Genomic DNA, 18,939 nt, shown 5'->3' with positions numbered 1-18,939 from the left:
CGTCACGATCGGGAGAACGAGCTCTCGATCCGCGCTCAATCGACGCGCATTTCGCGGCGACGACACGGTACGCCCATATCCGATCCGCGTCGGGAAACGTCTCTCGCGCACCGTGTATCGCGGTACGCGCACACGTGTGTCCGTCTCGCGCGCGTGTGTGCCCGCGGACGTACGTACGTATATATATACGTACCTGTTTGTGCGAAGTGCGCGATAATACGGCGTAGAGGAGCGAGAGCACCGATTTTTCGCGTGCAGAAGGTGCAGCAGGTACTGCAAGTCGGAGCGCGCACCGGCGCGCCTCGTCGCGCTCGTCGCACACGTATATACGGAGAACTCGCCTCGCGGAAAGTCACACAAGTTAGCGCCGCCGCCGCTGCCGCTGGCGCGGCCCTTTTTACATGGTCACCACCGCAGACCGCCCGATTCGCCGCGCCCGAATGGTGCGGACGACGGACCCGCAGCCGTGTGTGTCGTCGTGTCGCCGGACGACCCCGACCAACCCCGACCCGTGCACGTTTTCGCTACTGCGCGCTCCGCGCAGTCCGCGCCTCTCGCGCAGCCGCCGCGCGCCTCCGCTCATTCGCCGGCCGCGCGCTGACCACTCAGGCGCGTGTCAACCCGGTTTCGCGCCCCCCGATTCCCGAACGGATTCCTCGTTGGAGAACGTTCCGTCACGGCGGATTACGGAGCTCGACGCGCGGAAAGCGCGCGCGAGACTCGATCGAAACGCGTGTGCGTAAACGTATAAACGCGTCCAATAAAATGCGCGCCTATCGCGAGGTTATACCGTTATCGTTTCGACGGAGCTTGTACACTCGCGGCGGCGTATAACGGTCGAGATGCATTTATGCCGTACCTTTTGGCGAATGTTGCGTCCCCAGTGGTGTACGTCCAACTGAAATCGCGGCTCGATCCTGAGCTAAACAAAAGTACGAGGAATCTACTCCGACGTCTCCGACTGTCGCTGTTGCAACATTCGATATATATTTCGTATGATGGCTGATGCGATATAGATGCAACCATGTTCCAAGCCAACTGTTCCGTTCATGTAGATACTTGATGTCGAAATCGACGAAATAAAAGACAAAGGGAAAGATGTGGTAGCGTAGTTGAACGAGCATTTAAATACGAACGTAATTTTGTCGAGCAGAATATAATTGAGTTTTTGGAAGTTACTTTTTTCATCGATTGCTCGCGCCGAAGTGCTCGACACGGCCCTGCTCTCGACGATTTCGTGCGATTTCTTATCTCTCTCCGCTGCTTTTTTTTTACGAATCTTAAACGAAGCAGTTCCGAAGTGTCGAACGCAGCCTTCGATATTATTTGCCGTGATCGCGAAAGGACCGTAAGTACGCAGCCGGGATATCTTCTGCGATTCCATCCTCAGAGGAGGGCATTGTATACTACGTTCTCGTTAATTCTAGGTATCGATTTTTCCTTATTGATAATCAAGGTCAGCACGGCGAGCGTTTCATCACGTTGATCGTAAAACAAGAGAGAAAACGAGAAAATATACGCCGTCAGATTGGCACCACAAGTCGGATAATTAATTCCTTGATCGTCAACACCAAAATAACGAGAAGAAAAAGAGGTGCAAGAATTGATAAAAATATTTCCCTTTTTAACAGGATTACAGAATGTTATCCTGCCTCGAGCAAACTTTCTTGCGGAAGTTTCATACATAGGAAAACAAAAAATTCTGTATAACTATATATATATACAAAGTAAAATGTCAGCCTATTAACTTCTAAACCCTTTGACGGATCTAGATCAAATTTTGCACAGTTACTCTCTAAACCCCCGTAGAAAATATAGTTTGTTACCATGAACTCCCGATTTCATTCACCTACTGATACTTTGCGATAATTTAAGTTTAGTGCATTATTATACAAGTAAGCATTGCGTAATAAAGTGCACATGAAAAGTGTTCGACAAAAAAGTTAATGTAAAAATATATCCTTGAAAAATTCCACAAAAATATTGAAATGAAAAAAATGCACCAACTGACAATAGAAAATTATATTTACACAAAATACGCACTTAAAAAAATTATTAAAGCGGAAATTAATATTAATTATTATACAAGTAAGCATTGTGTAATGAAGTATAAATAAACTGCAGGATATAAGAAGCTCAGGCCAGGTAGTTAAGCTAGTATGTTATAATAAAAAAAAACCTGTGCGAGAACACTTCTTAATTTAGTATTTCCCCGTTCTCTTTTCGTTTTAACCCAAGTATCGACCCGTTGCCGGACGAAGTTATGTAATACGTAAATGGAGCGAGAGTATAAAACTATTAGGAGTCTCCAAAAACTAATTCTCGGTTTCGACTATATTCCCAGCCGTCGTATTTGGTAAACGAGGGGGAAACGCGTTTAAAATGCAAACGAGACGCGCTTTAGGTGATCTCCAGATCTCAACGAACCGAGATAACTGTCGGCGGAATGAATGCCGGCTTACGGTACGGCGTACGGCTAATACAATCGGAAAACCAGAAGTTTATCTTTGAAACGGAGTGGCACAAACTCGCTGTCAAATTCGAGTATCCGAGTACTCGCGCTATATCGCTCTCGATCGTTCTCTTCGCTCAGTTAATCGCCGAGTTACATTATAAAATATGTAATAGATAGCAAAAAGAAAACAGAGACGAACAGTATCATTTAATAAGATATGAGATCTGGAACAGGATAGAATCTTGTCGTTCGGACTGGCTTTCTCGTTTCACCAATTGACGTAAATTTTTCCATATACACTAAATGCGGTCTTCGTTAATCATTGCTTTTGTTTCTTAAAAAAGAAACGCTTTTGAACCTATCATCTTGTAGCTTATATAAGATATTACATGAAAAGAAAAACTCATCGTTTCGAAGATCTCCTATAAACACGCGAGAAGTTGTTTGTCCCTTCGAAGTTTATGAATTTTCGTTAGGAGTGACAAACAAGATATCGAAAGTAAACGAGGGGCAAGATCCTCTCTCCCGTTGGCCAGCAGTTTCGTAACAAAGCCACGATAAATATTTCGTAACAATGTTGAACCTCAGAGCCGTTCAAAGCAGCAAAGTAACACACGCCATGAGTGCGATATCGTTCGTTTCTCTTTTTAGCCTGCAGTCTGACAATGAGAAGCATAAATGATCGTCGGATCGCACAAACTTGTTCAGCATTTCAGATCAGAAAACTTCGCATGACGAAAGGGCGTATCAATCGTCTACGATTTAAGAAAAATAATTTGTTTCTCCCGGAATCTTATAACAATCGCGAAGGCAAATATTGATCTTAAGTTACTTGACAAAATTTTAATTACCGAAGGGCGGAAAGAGAGAAAAAAAGACCCTCCTGTCTTTTCTTGATGGACTTGTCCCTGGTGAAAAAATTTCACATGCCTATTTTTCAGAAATTTTGTAAGAATGGAGAGACTTATAAAAAATCCTGAAAAAATATAAAATTTCTCAGATACTTTTAGAAATAATTGGACGAGAATTTTCGGAATATTTCAGTATCTATATGTGAACATTTCTGATAAATTGCACAAATTTTCTCATATTTATTTCGATTCCTACAAAGATGTGTTGGCAGGAAAAATCTGAAATATTTTACTATTATTTTCTGTTTTTTTTTAAATCTGAAAAATTATGAGCATTCGAAGAAAGTCTGAAAAATTTTCTAGAAATTCTAATTAATAATATAAAAAGTTCTGAGACATTTTTCCACCAGGGGCATCTGAGTTAAACTGTACACATTCACGTTTTTCAGTGATGGTGAACGCCCGATATTGACATCATTTGATCAGGGTTATCTGATCGACACTTGGCCGAGTACGATCGCCCCGTTCGATAGTGGCGAGACCAGTAGCAAGTGAAAACTGTGAAAAGACTGTCCTCATCGTGCGTAAAGATGTTCGCCGAATACGCACCCTTCACGACCAAGTACTTCTATCACATACTCGTTATCGTCGTCTCATTTATCTTGTTTAAAAAGTTCTTCGAACGACCAGCCAAGGGAACCGCACAAAGTGGGACGTATGCATTCACGGCATCTGACGAATCCACGGACCCGAGTGAAAGTAATGTCGCAGCGGATAATTCTACGTGCGAGACGTTGAGTGGAGCGTGATTGTCGGTCATATTCGCCTCATTTTGAAAAGAAAAACGCGTAAAAACGACGAAAACATCTCATTCGGAGCCTTGTCGCTCGAGATCTTAATAACTTTTCTTTTTTTGTGGGCCTGTGTAATTAGCCATTTTATTGATGGTAAATGATAGAGACCTTCGCGTATCGGATTGCAAAGAAACGACGTAACGATGACAATTAAGTTAATGGTCACGGGATGATTAAAAAAACGAAGAGTAAAGTACTAGCAAACTTAGCAATATGCCAATTGTAAATTTTACGAAGTTAAATATCATGTTCAGAAATTATAAATTTTGTTAACACTACCGAAGCAGTCAAAATAACTTGTTCGTTATTTTTTCATCAGGATTATAACAGTTCATTTGTTGAAATTTTTCGCGACTTTTGTCGCAATATATAAATGATTAAATTGATCAATTTACTTTCCCCCTTCATTCCTTGTTTAAACAAATTTACGATTTGTCGTTAGAAATCCGTATTCTTTCGTATTATTCCGAAATAATTTTATGTATTTCATAAGGACGCAATAGCTTTCATTTTCTTTTCTGATTTATCGTCAATTCATACGTAGACTATATTCCAAGATACATACTTCGATAAAATATATTTTGATAAGATAAATTCTTTCCAGAAATGGACAAAACATCGTGTGAAGTGGAGGCCGCTTTATCGCGCGATCTCAAGCACATACCGTATCACTACGTCCGGAAGTCCGAAAAGGAGTTATTAGCCCGTGCGTCAGAATTTTATCGAATAGTTGCGGCGAGGCGGACCTTGAGATTCTTCAGCGCGGATCCCGTCCCGAGGGAAGTTATCCGTGAAATTATAAGGGCCGCAGGTACACTTCGGTGACACTTGCCAAGTGAGAGATTTCTTCTAAGATTCAAGATTCGAGTACTCGCGGGAGAGCACCGCACGATTCGAAAATAACTCAGCGTTTCAGATTTTTTCAAGATGTGAACAGATATTGTATAAATAAATAAAAAACAATCCATAGGATAAGTTATGCGTTAAAATACCGAAATTGAAATTTAATGCCGTCGATGGTGATCCGAGAAGTTATAGTGTTAGTGCGACTAGTGCTTAGAATAAGCTGAGCCAAGACGCTGTTCCACTTAAGCTCGCATCTTCCAAGCTACATACTCACGTTTCTTTTTATTTAGGTACCGCTCCCAGCGGCGCGCATACAGAGCCATGGACCTTTGTTGCGATATCTAATCCGACAACGAAATTGAAAATCAGAAACATCGTGGAGCAAGAGGAGGAAATCAATTACAAGAAGAGGATGGGTATAAAATGGACGACTGACTTGTCTCCATTAAGGACAAATTGGATAAAGGAATATCTGACCACAGTTCCATACCTGATACTTGTGTTCAAGCAAACTTACAGCACTTTGCCAAACGGACAGAAAAAGATTCATTATTATCATGAAATGAGTGTTTCTATCGCATGTGGAATTCTCATTACCGCTATACAGGTGATTTTAATATCTTCCTGCGATGAATATTAGCATCTCAAATCTTTTGCTCCGAAGAGTCTTTCTTACACAATTCACGAAAAATATAGTATCTATATATAAGTTAATTTATCAAGAGAAAAAGAAGTATCGATCCGAAAAATGATCCCTGATATACGAATATGTTTACAAAATTTTGAAGCATCCCATAATGAGGGTGTAGCTCGTGAACTTTGCTCGCGATATTTTTCTTGCTTAATGATTGAATTTATATTTAATTTAATTTATCATATTACTCTTATAAACACAGTACGCCGGATTGGTGACCCTTACATCCACGCCAATGAACTGTGGACCGGCTATACGCAGCCTCCTTGGACGTCCCGCCAACGAGAAGCTCGTGTTACTTCTGCCGGTCGGTTATCCAGCCAAAGACGCCACTATACCTGATTTACAGCGGAAAGATCTGTCCGAGATCTTAGTCGAGATCGATTAACGGAAGTAATAAGATAGATAAAACGCGATTAACTTGCATCTCACTGTCTCACTTGCGCTAGAAAAAAAATTAGAATATTTTATACGTTCATTTGCATGAAGAAATCGAGAATGGGAATATCTGAAATAAATAGTCCAACATATATTTATGTTAATGCTATTTTTATGAAAAAATGTTATATTTTTCGGATTACTAACTTTTTTTCCTTATATCTTACATTACATTTTTTGTGGATAGCAATTATTTACTATAATCGTAGAATCGTAGTGCCCCTTGGCTTAAAAACATCGCTGCCAATATTACAAAGTAATGATAATATTCGAAAGAAAACCTAATCCCTGAAATATAGCACCTGTTCGTGAGTTATGTCGTTTGTTATATTTCTTTCTCCTGCAGAGACAGAGTCTCGAAAAAGTATACAATGGCACGCAATAAGACTGCTCTAAACTTAATGATCCGGTTTGTATAAACTAATATGTTTATTTTCAAATTTGCATATACATAATGTTAAAAATAAGCGATATAAAATATAAATCCATCGCTCTCTAAGTCGGAAAGAAGAACTTAAGGGTGAGTCGATAGAGAGAAGTTCAAGTGTATCTAACGATAGTACAATTAGGCGGTCGTAAGATCGATGAAATTGAAAAATGAGGTTTTACATTAATCAACGAATACCAAATATCACCCACAGCGCCGTCTTAAATTAAGTACATTTAATATATAAAATATAAAAATACTGAGCTATAAATGACGAAGAACATGTAGAATATAATTTTCCTCCAGTACTTCAAGTCTGTATATGACAGCTATGTCCGCTACTAATAGCTATGTGTAAAAGCTTTTAGTATCATGATACATACAGAGAAACAGATAATATTCTATTTATCACTATTCATGGAACAAATACTATTAATATCATGATCTAGAATATGAATTTTTTTTCCGTAATTCCTTTTTTCCTATGAGACCCGGGCCCGGACCGGGTCGATAGCGAGGAGTTAAGAGTTACCGTGAAAACTCGAGATCGCCAAATTTTCATTAAATTTAAGCAATTGCAAAAGTTCTGAAAGCAACCGAATTTCAAATATCATTGACTAAGAGTAGAGCAGAATCTAGAACTAGGAGAGTATTGTCCTATTTAGCGATCTTTAATTAAATCTCTATTCGTTCGTTCACATTCAGATTAATAATATCGCTGTAAAGAGTATATATACATATATATATATAGTATATATGTATATATCATATATATATATATGTATATATAGATATATATGTCAGTTTCTAAAATGAGCAAAAAATACACTTTGTTCAGTACGAATGTAAAATCTAACGTCGTCGGTAAATCGAACTCCGTCTTTATCTTTAAAATTAGTAATCTCTTTGTCCGTTCCGCTTATGGAACCTTGCTAACAGTTGGACTGCGACGTGTCTTTATACATCTATTCGTAGAAGCTATCTCAGTTAAATTATAAATACGTGTTTCCTTACATCTTTATCTCGTTGAGATCACCAGTGCCTGAGATATCTAATGTAGTAACGCTATATATAAACGTATCCTCCTAATTATTATTATCGTTATCGTTATCATTAACATAATTTAACGGGGGGGAGGGGGGGAAATCGATGGATCAATGCAAATTTCGTAATAAATAGTAATCGATGAAGTTGCCTTACTGGGTTTTTCTTTTTTCTTCCTCTCGAACAAATTTGCGCGCAACACGCCGTATATAATACTACATGTGGTGAGCCCGTGAATACTCTCCTAATTCTCCTAATAAGATGACCGCTATACCACAGCGCGACGGATACAGCTCCGTGACTTATCTATGAAAGTGGACTTAATCACGGTGATGAAATTCGGCTATGCATAGGCGGCAAGACCAGGAGCCCTCGGGAGGTGATGCAAGAGCCGGAGACAGACAATACATGTGGTAGCCACGATCACAGTCGTCACAGAACAGCAACTGATCCTATTTCAGTTCGCCAAACCGTTAATATCAGGTGAATCTATGGTCGTATGAAGCGCGTAATGCTACTACATTTATTTTCACCGGGGTTTTCGTTAATACCAACAAATACTCGTCCGACAGCGCGTCAATCCATGAATAAACGTCAGAATTATTTATGAGAGGAGATGCGATTGCTTAAGAAAACGAGACGCGAAATGACAATGCGAAGAAAAGAGACTCTCCGATCCTCTCACGATCAAGATCGAAATAGATATCGTGCCGTTCGTTCGCGCGCGCCTCCATTACCGGGCGTGATAAAGTCATTGCTTTACGAGTTCCGCGAAAGAGAGATTGCGGGATATATATGTATATACTTACATCGTTGTCCGAGGTGCCGCAAATAGAGCAACATTTGCATTCGATACACTGCCACCTGTACTTGCGAACAGAAACGATCATGTTTGCAGTGAATTGCAAACAAGTTGGATGCCCTATAACAAGAACGTACGCACGTCAAGGAACACGCATTTGGGACGGAACGAGGAGATCGGTCGTGGGATGCGAGTAGAAAGGTGCCAGGACAGTTATCTTGTGCCGAAGAACAGTGAACTCCAAGCTATTCATTTTACTTATTTATTTTTTTCTCCCGTAAATCATCTACTTTTTTTTTTCGATGCTTTCTCATCGCAAATCGAATTTTTACACAAGTGAGAAAGAGAGCCAATGACAAATCTGGTCCACAAAAAAAGATACGACTCTAGGATGTCTTTCACCTTTCCTCAGCACTAAAAACGTCCGGAATAATGATACGTCCTCATGTTTCCGCACAGAATATTTTATTTCATGATATTTGTAATTTCCTTTTTTTTTTTTTGATGTTGCATTTTGAACATACTGTTATTATTTGGAATAATAGGTGGTAAGTAATAGCAGGGCGTACCTTGGAATAGTTCACGTTCTTTCTTGCGCAGCACAATATAAACGTCGCAGATGCACACTCTCCCTCGCTCCTTTTCTCTCTTTCTCTTTCTCTCTTTCTCGCTCTCTCACACTCTCGCGCTTTCTCGTAAATTCTCTCTTTCTCTCATTGTCATGCACACAACACGCAACTCATATAACGTATCACATTCTTTATATATATTATATATATATGAAGCCATATATATATTTATATATAACTAGTGTGACTTAAATACTATATTTATAAGCCTCATTGGGTATTGCTTAATTAAAACTGCCTAATAACAAATCTTCAATTTTATATATAACAAGGAGGAACTATATATCTGCATGCTTCCATTGTTTTTTATACCATGTGAGTTTTTCTTACGACAATCTAAGGATAATATAATATCAATTTATACAAGAAAACTAAAACGTAGTATCCTCTAAGTCTGCCATATTTAGCTATACCATGTTAAATAATAGAATATCCTACGTTGTATCATATGCTATATGTAAAGAAGCTGTAACGTATCTCTGTCGATAGCCTTCTACATTCGAGTTACATAATATATGGTATATTAGAAAGTACTCTGTAACACGAAGCTCTACGATTAAAGAAGACGGCTGGTTTCACGGCTGTAAAATCATTTCCAAATACTCCAGAAGTAAAATACATTTTGTATAAAAAAGGACAGCGTATACACGCGTCTATACGCGAGTAGGAAGTAAAATGTTGTACGAGACGTTACAACTTGTGTGGCGTATGAGTGTAAAATAAGCGACGTGTAAAAACTGCGACATACTTATATCATAATCAGTGAAAAAATGTATAAAATAATTCGAGTCTAGTTTTCGAAGCTAGTTTTTTTAACGCCGTTCTCGCGTTCTTCACGCCTGAAAAACTCATAAGGTATTACATTAAATTTCATACACGGTATCCTGTTTGTCCCTAGTCAAAATGATATTTGTACGAGTATCAAAGCTTGTACAAAACTAAGCTATGTCAGATTTCTACAAGAAGAATATTAGTCACGACGTTTTGTTTGTGACGCAATTGTCAGAGAAAGGAAGCCTAACTAAAAACGGTCGGTAGTGAAAAGAATTCCATTTATGGAAATCTATAAAATGTAAGCTTTATCCCATAATCTTCGTCTTGCTTGTTAAATATGTAATAAATATATTGCGTCATTACAAATAACGGTAATAGCAAGGAGCGGTTATACTACATTAGGTCGGAGAAGCTAATGCCCACAACTAAAGGTAATTAAGAGGCGGCAGATACAATGGAATGTGAGACACATTAGAAAGAAATCAACGAGCAGTTCTGATTAAACAAGAACGCGCGCGATCGCGTTTTTTCCTCTTTTTTCCTTTTTCCTAAATCTTTATAACGAAATCTGATAATACATCATCGCGACCACATCGAGCACTCTGTTATACATGTGTTAATTAAAATCCACGTAAATAAATTCACTACCTTAAATTACCATCTCACATGTAGCGGTTCACGTGACGAAACATTAATAATCTAGTAACTCGCTAATGTGAGGACGTAAAATGAGGTCTCTCGAGTAATAACTTGTCTAAGAGATAACGAGGATTGTCTGAGAGACAAATTGTTACTCAAAGTACACAGCTCTGCTATTCGAACGAAAGATTTTTACGCGGCGCGCGCACCGTGTAAAAAACGTTATCTTGGGCGTTATAACGAACGTCTCTCTCATTTCCGTGAATTCATTCCTCCGTGATTTTTCACTTTTGAGAGACGCGATTTTTCGATTGTAAAAGTAAACGTAATGAACACATAAACGAGTCGTTAAACAAGTACCAATCGAAATTATTCAATAGATAAAAACATCATTCTCTTGCGGTCGTTATATATTCGATCTTTCTATTCGGAATTTTTCCAAAGTCGCGGAAGGTACGGAGATCCTTAGAATTGCACTCTCTCCTCTTTCGTTATTCCACTTTCGGCGCTGCGCTCTTAGCTCGCATCGTCTAAAAAACCTCATAATATCCAACAAACGCAAAGCCACCAAAGTATTTACAAGCGTTCGGGAAAACGTAGAAATATTGAAGTGACGCGCGATCAACATCTCTCAGTATCTTACAATAAATACGTTGCTTTCATTAAAACGATTCTCATGATTGTGCTGGATATATAAAGTATATATATATATATATATATATATATATCTATATATATATATTGCATCTAAAATTCTTCTAAACCTGCCGGTGCGTTTCTCACGCCGTGCATCGCCTCCCTTCCCTTTTGATTTCTAACACAATAACGAAAATATCGGGATACACTGTCAAACAGAAGACAAACACATCCTCCGCAATACGTGCTCTGGTGGTACTGTGCAACAGGAATTTCAACAAATTTTTTGCGTACAATTCCGCGTAAAAGCAAAACGAATCGTCGATTTTGCTACTCGACGTCCAATCACGCATACACACACACGACGAAAATTTGACTTCTCTCAGACTGACGAAGACTTTTTTTTTGTTTCCTCGTAATTATTACGCATTACCGATTCAATATCTTAGAAACTAATCATTGAGATACTATAAATCACAGCAAATTCGCGTAGTAAAGGAATTCCTGAAAATTCCTATTACTCAGATGCGACAAGTTGCACCATTGACAAAACGATGTTTTGTATTCCTCGCCTTTGACTAGTGTATGTAAAGCTCGTAACCGTTTGATCCTACACTGTGCAGATAATTGAATGCCTTCTTTCCTTCCTTCCTTAATTATTGCACCCATTTGCAACAGCAATGGTTTCTTTTCTACTACCCTTGGCGGCAGTGACAAGACGCGTCACGCGACAACTGTAACCTTATACAACTCAAAAAGTCATTCCTATTATCTCGGTAAACCTAGGGCGTATTGAAGAGCATGGATCTACAAAAAGCCGATAATGGATATCTCACACTTTTAACGGCTACACGTACATCTTGTACGTGCTCGTTCGTGATTAACGCATTTAACGAAACGGTAAAGAAGAGAGATTGTACAAATGTAACGGATAAACATCTCGATTGCGCGTTTAACAATTGTAGGTACGTTTTGGAATATATACGAATGGAAAACAGCGAGGTCCTCTTTGCGTAAGGAAGGGCACGTACGCTTGCTTGCTTGCTCGTAAAATTAACGAATTACTTAATGTCTTTCACGATATTAACATCTGAAACATGGAAGTATAAACGATTACATATAGCATAAAACACGTATATATATATATATATATAATATATATACATATATATACCCAATATTCTCCGTAACCATCGCGTCGTTAAATGATCTCCAAGTCATATATCATCCCGTAAATAAGCTGCTGATCACCTCGCACGTTCGCGCGTGTCGCGAGGAAGCGTACGCAAGATATTGCAACAAGCCGATTCCTTCTCTCTTTCCTCCTTCTTCTTTTTTGAGTTGTATTTGGCTATGTGTATGCACAAGAACGCAGTGTGCGTTCTTAATAATTTCGCAAAGAGACGTAGAAAATAGAACCGTCGTTCGTAGAAATGTACGACTCTCACCGCCAATTCGGAATATATCGATTTCAATGAATACATGTGACTACGTGATTACCATCGTCGTCGTCGTCGTCGTAGTCGTAGTCGTAGTCGTCGTGGTCGTCGTCGTGGTCGTCGTCATCGTCGTCGTAGTCATCATCGTCGTCGTCGTCGCACGCCGGCGACAGTGCGAGTTAATTGTGATTCGTTCGCCGGGTGTACTTGCGCTTGATCTTTTCCTCTGGCTTACCTGAGCGGCCGCAATCGCTGCACGACACCAGCTCCTCGGAACCGCCGGTCTTCTTGTTCTCGCGCGCGTCACCCAGGCAAAAGTCGCAGTACGGGGACGGCTGGGCCGCGGACGACTTGCCGCCAGGCTTCTTCTCCGCGGTCGGTCCCCCGGGGGTGGGCGGGCCGCCGGTCGCGCCCGCGGTCTCCGCGGACGGCAGCGTGGAGACGGCGGTGCCGCCGGGCGAGGACGCCGCCGGCAGATGATCTTCCTTGGTCGCCGGGACGGTGGGTGACGCCGGGGCGACGGGCGCCTGCACGGCCGATTGCAGCTGCTGCTGCGATTGCTGCGGCTGCGATCCCGCCGTTCCCGCAGTGGGTGCGGCGGTAGGCGCCGCCGGGGAGGGACTCGAGGTATTCGAGGAGGTAGCGTTCTGACGACCCCGACGTGTACCACCTGATCACAAACCGATCAACATACCCAGTTGCGCTTTGCCGTCACAAGCTGATGACCATGCACACCGGCTTTATATAATAGAGACAATAGACAAATTCATAGTCGACTCTTTCTCACTCTCTCTCGCTCTCGCTCTAGCTTGCTCTCTTTTTCTCTCTCTCTTTCTCTCTTTTTTTTTTTATTCATAATCGATTCGGTTATGTCGAAGCATATCTTTGCGAGGACTGGGAAATAGAGATCCCCGAAATAGAGTCCGAGGCGACTCGATGAATTCATCTGAATGTATACAGAGAGTCCCCAGATCGGTTGTCGCGCGTTTCGCAATAAAAGGGGCAAAGATAGAAATCAGAAGAATGATTACGATAATCTTGGAAAAAACTAAAGTTACAAATTGTAGACTCTGTGTCAATTTTAATTTGATAATCTCACACAGTTATCACTAATACTGTTGTAATATAAAAAATCAAAAAGTCGCAAAAGAGAAATCGAGAGTAACGATTGCAATCGGGACACTCTGTATAATGTCAAAGTAATTGCTATACAACCTGTTTATGTACACATACGTATGCGATGTGTACATAAACAGTCTGTAATGCCTATTAATTTTGTCTTATCGCATTCTTCATATAACGGAATCAATTATTCTAAACTTCACAAGACTCAACCGACTGTTACAACAAAGAAAACAAATCTGATTATATGTAAGTATAACAAAGTGCATATGTCAATCAGTACATTCCATCACCAGCAGCAAAATCCAAGATATATAACGACGAAATATATATATATATCGATTCCAAGTACAGACAGATACAAACAAACGGCTTTTCAAACGTATTCGAGCTACAGGTAATTTCAAAGATATAAATAGGTATTTGATTTTCAACGAAGCCTCAACATTCATTAATAGGAGAATCGAAGCCAAAATCGCTCTAGGAGTAATACAAGCGTCAAAATAGCAAAGAAAAGAAGAACTCTTACACTTGTTAGGCTCATTCGTAAAAACTATAATCATGCCGAAGAGGGATTACAAAAAGAGCTACTGATAAAACGAAAAGAAGAGAATGAAAAAGGAACACGCATACACACATACAAAACGCTCAAGAGCCACGACGTCATAATCGCACCGAAAAATACCAACCTACAGGACTTGATGATCTTTTTCCTCTCTCTTATGTATATAAAAAAAAAAAATAAAACATTTCGCTATAATATTGTTTAGAAGCATGCTACTGCAAAATACATGCAGCACAAATAATTATCGCTTTCTTATTCATTAAAACATTCCCATTTTGATATGTAAAATGTATCCTATATGTACACAAATAAAGAAGATATACGCAAATATTTAATTATAAAATGCAAAATAAAATCGCTTATATCATACTGGCTTGAATATTATTTATATCCGTATGACATATATGTATAGATAGCTTGACACATAATATGTAATCGAACATCGCAAGAAAGTATAAATTCAATACATACATATTTCGAAATAGAAAAATTTAAAAATTAGAGAAGAAACGTCATGATATCTTATTTGCAATGCATGCACACACATTTGCAGTACATGTAAAAAAAATCTATATATATATTATAAATTGTTATATTGGGATAAGTTCTCGGATGAGTAGTTGCGTGATCGGGACAAGAATGAAGATAATGGCAAATGGGGAAGGAGGCAGCGGGAAGGGGGAGGCAGAGGCTGAATCAGGGGTAAGAAACGCGGACTTAAAGGAAAGTGAGAAAACTGAGCTGATTTTGGCTCCAACCTGGCTGGTTCGAAGCAGCGGTGTCTGCAACACTCCTAGGTTCAACTTCGGCAGGACTGGGACTTAGTTCCTTAGCAGGATCACCGGAGGAAGTAGAGTGGGAATGACCGTAATGGTAGACCAGACCGGGTCTGGTCTTATACCGTGCGCTGCATACTGCAAAAGTGCAAATACTGTTTTCCCGCAATCCATCCAATGCAACGTCCAATGATAAGACAGACCTTTCGTTTAACGGACGATCAAGGGAGGTAGTACGGGACAGTAAAGCTGACAGGGCGGGGTCAGGGATAGCATTTGCACACCTTCCGCACCAGTACACATCCCTATCCACCTACGAGTCTATATGTGGACAAGCAGTGAAGGAGTTCCAGCCCAAGAAGCAAAACTAATACGATGCAAGGCTTGATGCTTGTACTCCTACAGAATGAGCTCGCTACAGTGTGAGCCAGTACATTCTTGCTCTGTTATTATTGCAGGTAGAGCTAGTCCGAAGATATTTGGGCCGGTGACATTTAGCTCGACTGTCAACGAGAATAAGTTCAATGCTCCATTAAAATTGTGTCTCTAACACGAGCTTAGTATAACCAGACCAAATGTCTTTAGATTATCTGCTAGTCTAACAGGAGTGGTTTCAAGAAGTAAACAGATTGCAGGCACATTCGAGTTAATTCATAGACTTTGTGTTTGGAAAAGTTTGACCAAATTAGTAATGACTATTATACTCCTTCCAGATAATAACGAGATTGTTCAAAGAGTTATTTTAATTCTCTTTTTATATCTTTTTCTCTTGTTTACTTATGCTAAATACAATCGAATTCCAATAAATTTGTGCATAATGAGTATATAAGCGAGCTCTCTAAGAAAAATATGTAAGGCAATTCTCACATGTCTTTACAAAAGAGTTAGTGACTCGAGATTCAAAAATTTTACTGTTTGAATTTAAATGTTACGTGATGATTATAAAGTACCGAATGAAATTCAAGCTTTTGATTGGCATAATAATACCGTATGTTAGTAATTCATCTTTTAATCAAAGTGAAATATAGTTAAGTTGAATGACAAAATGTTAGTTTAATTAAACTGCGATATGATAAATCTTTGATTTTAATATAATAATAGTTATAAGCTGTCTGCACGGAACATTTTAATTATATATCCATCCTTTAATTATTTTTAAGCCGATTAGTAAATGTAGAGAAACAATCAAGAGCATAGACATATAAAAAGCGTATACTATTTATGCACAAAGTTTTGGATATTTGGAACGTACGACTAGTCTCTGCCTTGCACTCAGAATCATACCATGACTGCCCATACTCAAGTAAAAAACAAATTAAAATAATGAAATATATTTCTCGCATAATAAAACCTTTGTATTTAAATTTTTGTATATGTTGGTATTTAAATTTGGAAAAAAAATACCGACTATTATATGATTAATCAATCTCTCTGAACAAACAAGATTAAGTCATCGCGATAATGAGAAAATAAGACTAGAAAGCACCTTCCCGCATTACATATAGTTTGTTACGTATTTGAGTTACCATTGCCTGGACTACCATATTGCGTAAGATTATTCAACTATATATTACCATATATTCAACTGCAATTAATTTAACAATTTAACAATTTATTTCAATCTTCCATCATATTTTATATACCATAATCAAGTTGTAATATATATTGATATGAATGTAGGTGAACAAAATTAACAAATTTTTTAACGGAAAAAAATCTATTCATTTGTTTATAACTTATTTAAAATAATAAACGTCAAAACAATAATAACGATAATATTTATAATAAACTAATAACAGGAAGAATGGTCATTTGTAGTTGTATCTATGATTAAACTTACGGTCACAAACGAACGGTTTATCAGAGTCAACAGAGTCGTAGTTGGTCTTTTTACGTCCACGGCCACCACCCTGCGTTAAATAAAATCACATTATTAAAATCACATCTACAGACTGATCACAAGATTCACGTAGAGTAATTTGTATAAATATAATTTGCCTTAAAAAATATATATTTACAATATAATAAATCGGTACAAATATATGGATTATATTATATTGATATTTTACATTTAAAGTATCTATTATCTATTTATATTTGCCTTATGACTTACTTTTGTACGTTTACCGCCCGGAGTATCTGTGGAAGGTGGATGACTACGAGCAGGATGATGACCACCTCCACGAGTTTTTCTGCGTTTTCGTTTACTGCTATAACTTTCCTCGTAATCATAGTCGCTATCAGGATCAGGTTCGTCATAGGCATCCATATCTAACATGTCTTGCTCATCATAATACCAAGCGTCTTTACTGTGTTCGTCTGAAAGCATTCAATTTTTCATTTACATGAAATATTAAGACCGGTCTAAGTAAAATAATTGAAAAAGATGTCCAAGTAAAATAATTTTGATATCGATAAATCAATTTATATACAATAATTTGACGATTAATTTTATGTACCTTTAAGTGCTACCGAATCTTTGCTATCGTCATTTACATGCGTAATAGTTTCCACCCCTTCCGTTCCATCTTCCGTATCTCCCCTTGGTCCTCGTTTTGGATGTAGATAATGCATTAAATATTGCCGGCGTTTCTTTCGCCATCGTTTGCTTGGATAAGTATAAATCTGGCCGTGCAATAAGCCAGGTAATCTTTCTCTCGAGGACATAAAAAGTGCAGAGTGATTTTGCGCAACACCTGCGATTTCAAACAAGCTCTTGTACTATTGTTTAAAGACAAAATCATATCGATAAGTTCTCACAGTAATCTTAATTATAATTAATATATTGCAATTAATGTAACTACTGAAATATAAAATTAATTGGTACTAATTAATATAAATTAGGTTAACAAATTTTCTTTCTATATTTACAAAATATCATTGTATTGCTCGGTTAACTAAACTACGAATCGATACACTTCATTATCCAATTAAGTATAAGAGATACTCGATGTGGTAATTAAAAAATCAATATTATTTTTTCTAAAGCAAGCCTTTACATAATATAGTTGACATTGACAATTTCATTTTTTTTAGATAGCGACGTTTACAATGAGTCTGACTGAAAATCAATACCAGAGCACTGTCGTTAATTAGCCGATTGTTTGATTTATTCTACAACAGTCGTGTAAACGGTGTAAACGGGCTCGGAATCTTACCGGTCTGCGAGTCGAGGAAGGGCATGCGAAGACGTCGTTCCCGGCATAGTCGGCTATTGTAATTGGAGGAGTTCTCAATGGCCTCTCTGTAAGCCGTGTCGTTGAGGAAGCTGCAAAGCGGATCGATAGAGTTATCTCTCGGCCGGATAAACCGCGGCGGGGGGGGACCTGACACGGCGGGGGAAATACGCACCTCTCGATCTTGCTCAGATTACTCTCGTTCACGACTTGTATCATTCCGCTGTTGGTGTGAGCCATGGCTGGCGAGATCGCCACCGTCGTCATCTTCGGACAGTTCTCGCGTCCCCACGTCCCCCGTCGCTCGCGCGTTCGAGTCCCGCTACGCTACGTTCCGTTCCACGACGCCGTGTCCAGCGCAGTAGCGCCGCTCCGCTCCGGTTTCTTCCCGGAAGTGGAGCACCGCGGCGGTCAAACGTCGCACCGCGCGATACACGAGGCGGCGAAAATATATCTCTCAATAACGACGCGAATGATATTGGCGATAAACGTTACTGACGATGCGTAGAATTATTATCGCGCTAAAGGGAACATTGTTGATAAATAAAACTTCGCGCGTCCCGACTCGGCATCGTGAACGGCATCGTTGGTGTATTCGAGGCGCGCGCATCCTATTCGGATATTCATGTATCGTGCTGGAGAATAAAAAAAGCCAATAGTCTCGCTCGTTGTATTAGTGCGAGCTGCGGAAGAGAATTTAGAAATAAACACAATTTTCGAGATTGCCGTGTTCAAGGTTTTTAATTTGTTGTTATTTGATTGTCTCTGTATC

At 39.2% G+C, this 18,939-nt stretch overlaps 2 protein-coding genes across 7 annotated transcripts; one reads left to right on the top strand and one right to left on the bottom strand.

Moving 5' to 3' along the window:
- The first annotated feature begins 133 nt into the window (after window positions 1–133).
- Window positions 134–6,454, top strand: Iyd (Iodotyrosine deiodinase). 3 transcript variants are annotated; one of them, XM_071697672.1, is made up of 6 exons: window positions 836–1,348; window positions 1,428–1,594; window positions 3,756–3,928; window positions 4,765–4,971; window positions 5,297–5,613; window positions 5,903–6,454. In XM_071697672.1, the coding sequence occupies exons 4-6, from the start codon at window positions 4,767–4,769 to the stop codon at window positions 6,086–6,088; spliced, it is 708 nt and encodes a 235-aa protein (XP_071553773.1). In that variant the 5' UTR covers window positions 836–1,348; window positions 1,428–1,594; window positions 3,756–3,928; window positions 4,765–4,766; the 3' UTR covers window positions 6,089–6,454. The 3 variants fall into 3 exon arrangements, with proteins under 3 accessions (XP_071553772.1, XP_071553773.1, XP_071553771.1); XM_071697670.1 differs by having other exon boundaries at window positions 3,756–4,065; XM_071697671.1 differs by lacking the exons at window positions 836–1,348; window positions 1,428–1,594 and adding an exon at window positions 134–270 and having other exon boundaries at window positions 3,756–4,065.
- Window positions 6,231–18,568, bottom strand: D4 (double PHD fingers d4). Of its 4 annotated transcripts, XM_071697666.1 has the most exons (10): window positions 18,343–18,568; window positions 18,150–18,259; window positions 17,451–17,687; window positions 17,105–17,310; window positions 16,832–16,901; window positions 14,974–15,129; window positions 14,340–14,369; window positions 12,764–13,198; window positions 8,419–8,531; window positions 6,231–8,061 (listed from the first exon to the last, which is right to left on the bottom strand). In XM_071697666.1, the coding sequence occupies exons 1-10, from the start codon at window positions 18,432–18,434 to the stop codon at window positions 7,930–7,932; spliced, it is 1,581 nt and encodes a 526-aa protein (XP_071553767.1). In that variant the 5' UTR covers window positions 18,435–18,568; the 3' UTR covers window positions 6,231–7,929. The 4 variants fall into 4 exon arrangements, with proteins under 4 accessions (XP_071553767.1, XP_071553768.1, XP_071553769.1 ...); XM_071697667.1 differs by lacking the exon at window positions 14,340–14,369 and having other exon boundaries at window positions 18,343–18,567; XM_071697669.1 differs by lacking the exons at window positions 6,231–8,061; window positions 8,419–8,531 and adding an exon at window positions 8,860–12,179 and having other exon boundaries at window positions 18,343–18,567.
- Between the last annotated feature and the right edge of the window lie 371 nt (window positions 18,569–18,939).

Source organism: Temnothorax nylanderi, unplaced genomic scaffold (assembly GCF_030848795.1).
Source record: "Temnothorax nylanderi isolate EJ_2023f unplaced genomic scaffold, tnyl_v1.0 TNYL_tig0013_pilon, whole genome shotgun sequence".
NCBI lineage: Eukaryota > Metazoa > Arthropoda > Insecta > Hymenoptera > Formicidae > Temnothorax > Temnothorax nylanderi.
The sequence above is the reverse complement of the archived record's forward strand: the minus strand, read 5'-3'. Positions and strand labels throughout refer to the sequence as shown.

Excerpts from the sequence above, each read along its gene's own strand:
- Iyd (XM_071697671.1), top strand. The coding sequence starts at position 3,897 with ATGTTCGCCGAATACGCACCCTTCACGACCAAGTACTTCTATCACATA. Across the intron at positions 4,972-5,296 it reads TGAAATTATAAGGGCCGCAG|GTACCGCTCCCAGCGGCGCG; the intron begins GTACACTTCGGT and ends CTTTTTATTTAG. Across the intron at positions 5,614-5,902 it reads TTCTCATTACCGCTATACAG|TACGCCGGATTGGTGACCCT; the intron begins GTGATTTTAATA and ends TTATAAACACAG.
- D4 (XM_071697666.1), bottom strand. The coding sequence starts at position 18,434 with ATGACGACGGTGGCGATCTCGCCAGCCATGGCTCACACCAACAGCGGA. Across the intron at positions 17,311-17,450 it reads AGATTCGGTAGCACTTAAAG|ACGAACACAGTAAAGACGCT; the intron begins GTACATAAAATT and ends GAATGCTTTCAG. Across the intron at positions 13,199-14,339 it reads AAGATCATCAAGTCCTGTAG|GTGGTACACGTCGGGGTCGT; the intron begins GTTGGTATTTTT and ends GTTTGTGATCAG.